The following is a 12,102-nucleotide window of genomic DNA, read 5'->3' as shown; positions in this document are numbered from 1 at the left end:
TGAATCAATTTCGTTACTGGTGATTGGTCTGTTTATATTTTCCAGTTCTTCATGGTTCAGTCTTTGAAGACTATATGTTTCTAAGAACTTGTCCATTTCTTCTAGGTTATTGCATTTGGTGGCATACAGTCCTTCATAGAATTCTTGGATGATCCTTTGTATTTCTGTGGTGTCCATGATAACTTCCCCTTTTTCATTTCTGATTTTGTTAATTAGTGTCTTCTCTCTTTTTATCTTAGTGAGTGTAGCCAAGGATTTGTCAATATTGTTAATCTTTTCAAAGAACCAGCTCTTGGTCACATTAATTTTTTCTATTGTCTTTTTGTTCTCTATTTCATTTAGTTCTGCTCTGATCTTTGTTATTTCCTTTCTTCTGCTGACCTTGGGTTTCACTTGTTCTTCTTTTTCTAGTTCTTTAAGGTGTAACATGAGGTTATTTATTTGGGATTTTTCTTGTTTCTTGAGATAGGCCTGTAATGATATAAATTTCCCTCTTAAAACTGCTTTCGCTGCATCCCAAAAATTTTGGTAGGATGTATTTTCATTGTCATTTGTTTCTATGTGTCTTTTGATCTCTCCTCTAATTTCTTCTTTGACCCAGTCGTTCTTTAATAGTATGTCGTTTAATCTCCAGGTATTTGTGTTTTTTCCTGCTTTCTTTTTGCAGTTGATATCCAATTTCAAAGCCTTGTAATCAGAGAATATGCTTGGTATGATTTCAATCTTCTTAAATTTGCTGAGGCTGATTTTATGTCCCAATATATGGTCTATCCTTGACAATGTTCCATGTACACTAGAAAAGAATGTATAGTCTGATGTTTTAGGATGAAGTGCTCTATATATGTCCATTATGTCCATTTCATCTAATGTGTCATTTAGGGCTGCTATTTTGTTTTTTATTTTATGTTTGGATGATCTATCCATAGCTGTCAATGATGTATTTAAGTCTCCTAGTATAATTGTGTCTTAGTCAATTTCTCCCTTTAGTTCTGTTAGTAGTTGCTTGGTATATTTCGTTGCTCCCTGATTGGGGGCATAAATATTGATGACTGTTATGTCTTCTTGCTGCATAGTCCCCTTTACCATTATGAAATGTCCATCTTTGTCTCTTGTTATCTTTTTCACCCTGAAGTCTGTTTCATCTGATATCATTATGGCTACACGTGATTTTCTCTGGGTACCATTGGCTTGGAGTGTCAATTTTCACCCTTTCACTTTAAGTTTATGCTTGTCCTTGTAGCTGAGGTGTGTCTCTTGGAGACAGCATATGGTTGGGTTTAGTTTTTTGATCCAATCTGCTACTCTGTTCCTTTTTATTGGTGAGTTCAGTCCATTTACATTTAGGGCGATTATTGATATGTGAGGATTTCCTGTCATTCTGTCTTTAGTTTTCTTTTAAGGCTGTGTCTCCATTGTTTTTTTCGTCTTTTTGTTGTTGTCTATTATTTCTGTGTGGTGGTATTCTATGATGTTTCCCTCCGTTTCTTCTTTTATTACAGTATATATTTCAGTTCTGAATTTTTTTTGAGTGGTTACTCTGAAGTTTATGTAAAAGAAAGTTTGATGTTTAGAGTATTCCATTTTCTTCAGCATGCTTACTTTCTGCATTCCCATATTCCGGTTCAGGCCTTTACTCTCCCCCTTTTTATGTTTTGGTTGCCACAAATTGTCCCTGTTGATGGTGGTCAAATAGCCTCCTGTAGTATTTCTTGTAATGCAGGTCATGTATTAGAAAATTCCCTCAGCTTCTGTATGTCTGGAAAGGTCTTTATTTCTCCTTCATATCTAAAGGATATCTTTGGTGGATATATTATTCTTAGCTCATAGTTTCTCTCTTTCAATAGTTTGAATATTTTGTTCTACTCCCTCCTGGCTTGTAGAGTTTCTGCTGAAATATCTGATGATAATCTAATGGGCTTTCCTTTGTAGGTTACCATCTTCTTTTCCCTGGCTGCCTTGAGGATTCTTTCTTTGTCGTTGATTTTAGACAGCTTCAATACAATGTGCCTTGGAGAAGGCCTGTTGGGATTGAGGTAATTAGGTGTTGTATTTGCTTCTTGGATTCGAGGATCCAGTTCTGTCCACAAGTTTGAGAAGTTCTCATCAACAATTTGTTTGAATATATTCTCTGTTTTCTTCTCTCTTTCTTCTCCTTCTGGTATGCCCATTGTTCTTATATTGCTCTTTCTGATGGAGTGAGAAAGTTCTTGTAGAGTGCTTTCATTTCTTTTAAGTCTCAAGTCTCTTTGTGTAATTTCCAGGTTTCTATCTTCGATGTCACTGACTCTTTCCTCCATTTGGTCAACTCTACCACCTAAGCTGGTTATTTCATTCTTAATTTCTTCTATTGAGTTCTTAATGTCCAGAAGTTCTATTTGGTTCTTTTTAAAAATTTCAATCTCTTTGGTAAAATGTTCATGTTGTTCTTTCACTGTGTTTCTAAGTTCATTAAACTGCTTTTCTGTGGTGTCTTGCATCTCGTTGAGTTTGTTCATAACTGCAATCTTGAATTCTCTGTCATTTAAGTCACATATTTCCATATCTTTAAGTGTCTTTTCTGGAAACTTTTTGCTTTCTTTCTGAGCTGTCTTGTTGCTTTGGTTATTCATGGCAATTACTGGTTTATTATTTCTCTGCCTAGACGTCTACAAGAGTGGCTTCTGCAACAGGTTGATAGGAAGAGGTCTTTCTTTTGTTTTCCAGTACCTGTTTGTAGAATGTTTTATTTTCTCTCTGACTGCACCCTTTTTTTTCCTCTCTCACACGGTAGTGCTATGTTTTCTCTGCACTATTCCAGCTTCTCACACAATGCAGGGATTCCCTGGCAGACGGGCTTCTCCTCTGTTAATAGTTCGCCTGGGTCACAGGGGGCAGTGTCCGTGTGGGTATGCGGAGAGCTTTTGAAGTTCCAAAGCTCTTCCTGCAGCAGATTCAGAGCCCGTTTGTTTCAGCAGTTCTGTTTACTCCTGCATGGATCAGCCCAGATATGTGGGGCCAGGGGCAGGGTGAGTTGTGAGAGGTGGCCCAGAGCAATGGCGGCGATCACCACTACAGCTGGTCCTGCTTCCACAGCTCCCTCCACTTTGCTGGAACTAGTTGAACTGTGAAACTGTGTCTGCGGTCCACAGTTCTCAGAACAGCAAATATTCTGTTCTTTTGATCTAACACTGCTACTGTTCCGCTTCTAACATGGGACAAGTAGGGGAAGGGCGAGCTCTGGGAGGGTAAGGAGGGGGCGGGTAGTCTCAGTGCCTAAGGCGTCCGTTCTCTGCTCAGCAGTGAGGTCTTAAACCACCGTTTTCAGCCTTCTTCCCTCAGTCTTTTCTCCGAGGTCTCTGCCGTGAGCTTTGGGTTCAGCCGTGTTATATGCTGCCCGTTCAGCCCTGTGTGCCATAAGCGGAGCCCTAGCAGTCCAATTTCTTCCCTCTCCTTCAGCTGTGGTAGTTCTGGGATGCAGTGAACTCGGAGCACTGAGCTATGTCTGCGTCCTGCGTCCGTGCGGCTGCGTCTCCGCACTTCTCCCTTCCCTCCTCCTCCGCTGGCGTGATTCGCTCACCTTTTAGTGAATTCAGTAGTGGGCCTCTTCATCGTGCCTTTTTGCTGTGCAGGGAGTCCTTTGTGGAGTTATTGTTGTTTGATTAGTTGTAAATTCCAGGGGAGCTTTACAGAGGCTCACCTCACGCCGCCATTTTGATGACGTCCTTCCACAACTCTTTCTTATATATAAATTTTGTATCCTGCAACTTTACTGAATTCATGTATTAGTTTTAACAGTTTTTGGAGGAGTTTTGCAGATTTTTCTGTATGTAGTATCATGTCTTCTATAAATAGTGACAGTTTTGCTTCCTCTGTCCCAATTTGAATGCCTTTTAGTTGTTTTTCTTGTCTCATTGCTGTGGCTAGAATTTTTTTACACTATGTTGAATAAAACTGTTGAGACTGGGATTCCTTGTCCTGTTTTTGATCTTAGAGGAAAAGCTTTAAGCTTTTTACCATTGATTATGATGTTTGTTTTGGGTTTGTCATATATGGCCCTTATTCTGTTGAGGTACGTTTCTTCTATACCTACTTTGTTGAGAGTTTTGATCATAAATGAATGTTGAATCTTGTCAAATGTTTTTTCTGCATATATTGAGAGGATCATGCAAATTTTATTCTTTGCTTTGTTTTGGTATTACATTGCTGGTTTGTTCATATTGAATATCCTTGCATTGCTGGGATAAATCCCGCTTGATCATGGTGTATGATCCTTTTAATGTATTGTTGAATTCTATTTCCTAATATTCTGTTGAAGATTTTTGTTTATCAGGGATATTGGCCTGTAATTTTCTTTTTCTTTTCTTTTTGTAGTGTCTTTTTCTGGATTTAGTATCAGCATAATACTGACCTCACAGAATGAATTTGGAAGTGTTTCTTCTTCAATTGTTTTGTATTCGCTTGAGAAGGATAGATGCTAACTCTTTTTTAAATGTTTGGTTGAATTCACCTGTGAAGCTTTCTGGTTCTGGGCTCTTTTTTTTCGGGGGAGAGGTGATTACTGATTCAATTTAATTACTAGTAATACATTTGTTTAGATTTTATGATTCTTACTGATTCAGTCTTGGAAGAGGGTATGTTTCTGGGAAGTTATATATTTCTTCCAGATTTTCCAATTTGTTGGTATATAATTATTATCTATAGTATTATTTTATGATCCTTTGTATTTCTGTGGTTTCAGATACAACTTCTCTTTCATTTCTTATTTTATTTATTTGGGCTATCTGTTTTCCTTGAGTCTGGCTAAAGTTTTATCAGTTTTGTTTCTTTTCAAAGAAACATTGATCTTTTCTATTGTTTTTTAAAATTTCTATTTCATTTATTTCTGCTCTGATCGTAATTATTTTCTTCTGTTTTTGTTGGGTTTGTTCTTTTTCTAGTTCCTTTAGGTGTAGAGTTAGATTATTTACTTGGGATTTTTTCTTGTTTTTTGAGGTAGCCTGTATAGCTATGAACTTCCCTCTTAGAACTGCTTTTGCTGCATCCCATAAATTTTGAAAAGTTGTGTTTTTATTTTCATTTGTTTAAAGGTAGTTTCTGATTTTCTCATTCATTGGTAGTTTAGTAGCATGTTGTTTAGTCTCCATGTATTTGTGTTTTGTCTCCAGTTTTCTTCCTGTAGTTCGTTTCTAATTTCATGTCATTTTGGTCAGAAAAGATGCTTAGTATGATTTCAGTCTTCTTAAATTTATTGAGACTTGTTCTGTGACCTAACATGTAATCTGTCCTGGGGAATGTTTCATGTGCATTTGAAAAGAATGTGTATTCTGCTATTTTTGGATGGAATGTTCTGTATATATCTAATACAGTCATATGGTTTTATGTTTCATTTAAAGCCAAAGTTTTCGAGTTGATTATCTCTGGATGATCTGGATGAAAGTGGGATGTTTAAGTCCCTACTATTATTGTATTTCTGTCATTCTCTCCATTTATGTTAGTTAGTATTTGTTTACAAATTTAGGTGCTCCTACGTTGGGTGCATAGATGTTTGCAAGTGTTATATCCTCTTGTTGGATTGATTCTTTTATCATTATGTAATGCCATTCTTTGTCTCTGTTTAGTTTTTGTTTCAAGTCTATTTTGTCTAGGTATTGCTATCCCAGCTTTCTTTTCATTTTCATTTGCATGATATGTGTTTTTCCATCCCTTCACTTTCAGTCAGTGTTTGTGTTTAGGTTGAAGTGAGTCTCTTTTAGGCATCATATATATAGGTCTTGTTTTCTTCAATACCTTCAGCCACTGTAAGTTTTTTTATTGGAGTAATTATTGATAGGTATATGTTTATTTCCATTTTGTTAATTGTTTCCTGGTTGTATTTGTAACTCTTCTCCATTCCTTGCTTCTTCTCTTTCTCTCTTGTGATTTGATGAGTTTCTTTAGTATTTAGATTCCTTTCTCTTTATTTTTTGTGTATCTATTATAAGTTTTTGGTTTTTGATTATCACCAGATACATGTATAACAACCTTTATATATAACAGTCTATTTTAAATTGATGGCTGATTAAGTTCAAATGCATTCAAAAGCACTACAGTTCTATACCCCATGTTCTATGTTTTTGACATCATCTTTTACATCCTTTTTGTGTGTTTGTGTATCTCCCTTAACTAATTATTGTTAATATAAATGATTTTACTACTTTTGTCTTTTAACCTCCATATTAGCTTTATAAATGTTTGATCCACTACCTTTGCTACATTTTTGCCTTTGCCAGTGATATTTTTCCTTTCATATATTTTCTTACATCTAATTTTGCCTTTTGCTTTACTGTTCAAAGAAGCTCCTTTAATATTTCTTGCAATGCCCATTTAGTGGTGATGTACTCTTTTAGCTTGCTTGTCTGAGAAACTCATTCGCTGTCCTTCAATTCTGAATGAAACCTTGCCTGGTAGAGTATTCTTGGTTGTAGGTTTTTTCCTTTTATCACTTTGTATATATCTTGCCTTCTGGCCTGCAAAGATTCTGCTGAAATATCAGCTGATTATCGTATGAGGATTACCTTGTATGTAACTTTTTTTTCTCTTTCTGCTTTTAAGATTTTTCTCTTTGTCTTTAAGTGTTGACATTTTAATTATGATGTGTCTTGGTGTGGATTTCTTTGGGTTCATAATATTTGGGACTCTCTGTGCTTCCTGAACTTGGATATTTGTTTCCATCTCCAGGTTAGGGAATTCATTTCTTCCCATAGGTTTTTCTGTCCTTTCTGTCTTTCTTCTCCTTCTGGGACCCCTATAATGCAAATATTAGTAAACTTGATGCTGTCCCAAATGCCTCTTATACCCTCCACATTTTTCTGATTTCCTTTTCTTTTTTGATTGGGTAATTTTCACTACTTTGTCTTCCAAATCACTTATCTGTTCTTTTGCATTAGCTAATCTGCTGTTGATTCCCTCTAATGTATTGTTCATTTCAGTTGTTGTATTCTTCAGTTCTGGTTGGTTCTGTTTCATATTTTTTATGTTTTTTTTGAAATTCTCTCTGCGTTCATCCATACTTCACTCTTTTTTTCTTAAAAAAGGGCAAATACTCTTTCTTTCTTTCTTTCTTTCTTCCTTCCTTCCTTCCTTCCTTCCTTCCTTCCTTCCTTCCTTCCTTCCTTCCTTCCTTCCTTCCTTCCTTCCTTCCTTCCTTCCTTTCTTTCTTTCTTTCTTTCTTTCTTTCTTTCTTTCTTTCTTTCTTTCTTTCTTTCTTTCTTTCTTTCATTGCAGAATATTGGGAACAGTGTTTTTCCAGGGCCCATCAATTCCAAGTTGTTGTCCTTCAGTCTAGTTGTGGAGGGCTCAGCTCAGCTCCAGGTCCAGTCACTGTTTTTTCAGTCTTAGTTGAAGGGGGTGCAGCCCACCATCCCATGTAGGAATTGAACCAGCAACCTTGTTGTTGAGAGCTCGAGCTCTAAACAACTGAGACATTCAGCTGCCCCTCTGGAAGCTCAATGGCAGCTCGTTGTCTTCAATCTAGCTGTGGAGGGCGTAGCTCACTGGCCCATGTGGGAATTAAACTGGCAACCGTGTTGTTCAGAGGTCACGCTGTAACCAACTGAGCCATCCGGCCATCCCAAACCATACTTCTCTTGAGATCAGTGAGCATCCTTATAACCATTACTTTTAACTTTTTGTCTGGTAGAGTGCTTATCTCTATTTTATTTTAGTTTTTTTTTTTTCTGGGATTTGTTTTGTACTTTGGTTTGAAATATATTACTCTGTCTCCTCATTTTGCCTAAGTCTCTATGTATCTTTTATGTATTAGGTAGATCAGCTATGTCTTGCAGTTTTGAGTGTGCCCTTATGTAGAAACTATCCTATGGGGCCCAGTGGCAAAATCACTCGTGGTAACCAGAGCCAGGTGCTCCAGGGGTGTCCCAAGTAGGCTGCATGCACCCTCTATTGTGGTTGTGCCACAACTGTTCTGGGCATGCTGTTGTCCAGGGCTGCCCACTGGCCTTTCTGGCTACAAGGCCTGTCCACAGCTGTTGTGGGTGCATTGGTGTGTGGGGCAGACCCCTGCCTCTGCTGGCTGCTGTGTTCAGCCATGACTGCTGCTGATGTGCTGGTGTGCCATGAAGTCCTCTGGTGTAGGTGGCTGCGAGACCCAGTCTCTACTGTTCTGAGTGCATTAGTTTGTGGGGGCTGGCCCCCCAGATTGGGGCACTGCTTTAGAGGGGCTCTGGGTCCACCAGGAGCCAGATTCCAGGTGCTAGAGGGTGGTCTACTGCCTTCAAGGGGCTCTGACGCCAGCAGTGTCTACCTGCTGGGTACTAGAGGGAGGGTTGTTCCCTTGGATGGGGCTCCAGAAGAGCACACTGGGTGCTGGGGGTGGGGTGTCACCTTCGAGGGGCTTAGGGGTTGTTCTGAGACTTCTATTGTATTGGAGGGTAGGGCACCACTTGGAATGGCTTTGGTGTGTTCTTGGTGGGACATGAAGGTTGGGCTGAGTGGGTTGTCAGGGGAACTCTGGGGCATGGTGAACCATTAGCAGGTTAATGAAGTGTCAGAAATGGTGCCCACCAGTGGTGGAGACAGGTGCTCCAGGGGTGTCTAGATGTAAGTATAGTAAAACAAAACCAACCAAGAAAAAATGGCTCCTGTCAATGCCTCCATCCCAGAGAAAGTTCCAACAGATTCCTACTTCTCTGGCAAATGTCTCAAAATTAGTTGGTGTATGTGTTTCATGTATGACCCAGGCACTTTTGAAATTGCTACCTCTGTTCTGGGACTTGGAGTGATTAAGTTTGTTGGCAGCCCAGGCTCTTTAAAAGCAAAGTCTTGGGGGTTGGGGGGTGGGAGATGAGGGTAAGGGAGATCAAATATATGGTGATGGAAGGAGAACTGACTCTGGGTGGTGAACACACAATGTAATTTATAGATGATGTGATACAGAATTGCACACCTGAAATCTATGTAATTTTACTAACAATTGTCACCCCAATAAATTAAAAAAAAAAAAGCAAAGTCTTGGTTTCCCACAGCCTCTTAGATCTCCCAGATATAAGTTTCACTGGTCCTCAAAATTAGATGTTATGGGGGCTCATTTTATTGGTGCATGCCACCTAGGTTGGGGAGCCCAACCTGGTGGGTCTTGGACCCATTGCTCTGCAGGGGGACCTCTGTGTCCATGATATCCATCCTGTTTGTAGGACATCACACCAAGGGTGTGGGTCCTAACTAGACTGCATCTTTGCCCCTGCTAATCATCTCAATATGTTTTTTTCTTTACATTCTCAGTTGTAGATAATCTGTTCTACTAGTTCTCAGGTATAGTTCACACTATTATTGGTATGTCCATGGGAGGAGGTGAACCCAGGATCTCCCCACTCTACCATCTTGACCAGGGTCCTTGTCATGATTCCTCCTGTAAACTTACTGCCAGGTTAATTTCCTTAAAACAACTCCCTTTTCCATATTGGTCTCTGGTTTATAATGCACATTTAGTGCTAAAATGACTAACGTAATTTTGTAAGAGTTCAGAGATGGGAGAAATCTGAAAGGTTTCGTAGTCTACTCAAACTGGAACCAGGAGGAAGGTGCCAAAGAAAATGTGATATTTTGTGTGGAGACAGTGAAAGTAGGCTTTAGGTAGCTGAACAAGTCTGGGAACAGCTTTCTTGTTGTCCTGATTGGACTATTTATTCTAGGGAAGGGAAAGGACTGGAATCAACATTTACAGAGTATGTACAAAGTTCAGGAACTCTGTCAGATGCTTAGGTTCTATATTCTTTGATAGACCCAGCAATAGCCACCAGCTTAGATATGATTTGGGACTTGGTATATATTTAATGACAATGAGATAAGTGATGTTTTCTTATCCAAGAATCCCTTCTTCACCAGGACAATGAAATTTTGTTGAACCACAAACAAAAATGAAGTTGTATGAGTCATTTTTTCCTACCAGAGTACAAAAGTTTATAAATGAATGTAATAGTATGTTTTAAGATTCCAGCTATTTGACCCTGAGTTTTCTCTTTCAGGTATGATTTTAGCAGTTGTGTTTATTCAAATGAAGAATAAAGGCAGAGATAATGTCGAAAATGCTCAGGCGTCTGAAGTCAAACCTCTGAGAAACTGAATTTGAAAAGGAATGTCTCCTTTGGTACTTCATTAATTTAAAGACATTTTGGAGAAAAGAACAAAGAGAAGTTTCATTAAAAGTTAAAAGATTAGGTTTGTCCCTTATTTTGAACAGAAACTCTTTGGTGTTATTAGCCTTCTTTAACTCAGTGTGGCTTATGTTGCTCTTCATTTGAGATTTTTCCACTTGGAAATGACACAAACCCACCACAGGACACAAGGAGGCCTGCTGCAGAAACCAACCACTGACAAAATTTACTCACTACCCACCATGCTTACATGCTGCGCATGTTTTCTTTATGTGTATATTAATAAAATTTTGGTTATTGTATATTTAATATGAGGAAGAAAATAAGGAAGCATGAAAGAAGTAGTGACGAAAATCAAGAATAAAAATGTTGGCTGTAGTTATTTTTGTTTCCCAAATTTTTTTGGCTCTGGTTCCTGATTCTTCGCATTTGTTGAGAAAAGGGCTGGATAACAGTGGCTAACTATTGTTTATCAAAATTGCCTTCCATGCAGTAAGTACAAGCAGAGGGTCTACAATGAAATGAAAGTTCACCACTCATGACCATGGATTGAGGGGTTCAACGTAGATATGCTAGGAATTTTTAAATTTTAAGTAAGAGGACCTTAGAGATGTGGAAGCATTTCTAGGCTCAGAGCTGTTGTATGACTCCTGATTTAAGCTTTGAAAGCACTCAACATTACACAACCTCTCAAAATTTTCTAGAATATTCTGGAAAAGAACTCATATCTGAAAAGGTGCTCTTACAATGATGGCTGAAGCAGGCCACAGAATTGTATTTCTCATAAATAATCTCTTTGTGAGCTTCTATTATATTTTTTAAGTCAAAAACAGAAAACAAAAGAAAATATTCAACTCTGTTTCTAAGATTTCAGTATTATTGCTTTCTTTTATATGATCCTGTGCTTCAAACTCTTTTACCTATTTTTGTTTGTTTGTTTGTTTTGTGAGAACACTGGCATTGTTCTCACATTTCTCCTGACAAAAACCTGTCTCATTCTGGCTTAGCGCCAAGAAGTGTGGTGAGGTGTTGAATGGCCAGCTGTCCTCGGTGGATGCATGTTAGAATCTCCTGAAGGAGTTTTTAAAAAATACTCATTCCAGGAACCCTATCTACAACTAAATTAGCATTTTTGGGTAGGGGGCCCTAGCTTTAGTATTTTTTAAAAATCTCTCCAAATGATTCTAATGTGCAACCACAGCTGAGAGCTCTTGTTCCAGAAGAATCCCCAGAGGGCCAAGTTAGTATCAGACTGCTATGGAATATGATCCTTTTTCGGGTCTGAATCAGCATCCTTCCTCAGAACATTGACTTCCCAATCCTTTCAACTTTCTGGGTACCTTTCACCCTAACCAATCCTGCTCAGACCATTGCCCAGATACAAATACGGACCACAGCCCAGAGCTCAGGGGCCACTGTCAGGAGCCATTCTTCTGCCCACAGAGACCCTTCAACAAAGAGCAGCCTGCTGGGTTCAGACCCAGTTCCCTCTGCCATGATGTTGGAACCTGTGAATCCCAACTATGAAGCTGAGAAAAAAGAAGCTAGTTTTACCTGCAGGAGAGCAGCCCTCTTTTATGCCAGAGCTGAGAGCAATGAGCAGCAATGCTTCACTTTTTACTATAGATGCATCTCTCAAAATTAAAAAATACATGTTTGTGTAAAGTGATCCTTTTAAAATACATGTGAAATACCTGTTTGTGTAAAGCACAATACCTGACTTGTGCTTGGAGAGTTGGCTATTTAATGGAACATTATTGACAATGTAAAAAACAAAGAATATTTTATAATACAAACCATTACTTCACATTTTATTGGTTTTCCATTCTCACATACTAGCACATGAAACAAGCTCCATTTGACATTTCAAAACAATTTCCTCAGTATAAGCTATGTGTTACTCCTTTGTAAGCCATCTGTGCTTTTAAAACAAGGAGGGTGACTTCCTGAGATGGTGGATAATTCTAAAGGCTAA

The 12,102-nt window shown here is 38.5% G+C and overlaps 1 protein-coding gene across 2 annotated transcripts in view; it reads left to right on the top strand.

The window, feature by feature from the left end:
- The window catches only part of CDH17 (cadherin 17), a 127,505-nt gene extending 116,996 nt beyond the window's left edge, over positions 1 to 10,509 (top strand). For both annotated transcript variants that reach the window (XM_033126950.1, XM_033126951.1), the window contains exon 18: positions 9,999 to 10,509. In XM_033126950.1, coding sequence (XP_032982841.1) covers positions 9,999 to 10,096 — 98 coding nt within the window. In that variant the 3' untranslated portion in view covers positions 10,097 to 10,509. The remainder of the gene's footprint in view (positions 1 to 9,998) is intronic.
- The last annotated feature ends 1,593 nt before the right edge of the window (positions 10,510 to 12,102 follow it).

Source organism: Rhinolophus ferrumequinum, chromosome 14 (genome assembly GCF_004115265.2).
Source record: "Rhinolophus ferrumequinum isolate MPI-CBG mRhiFer1 chromosome 14, mRhiFer1_v1.p, whole genome shotgun sequence".
NCBI lineage: Eukaryota > Metazoa > Chordata > Mammalia > Chiroptera > Rhinolophidae > Rhinolophus > Rhinolophus ferrumequinum.
Note: the sequence above shows the minus strand (reverse complement) of the source record. Positions and strands in the feature narration are given on the sequence as shown.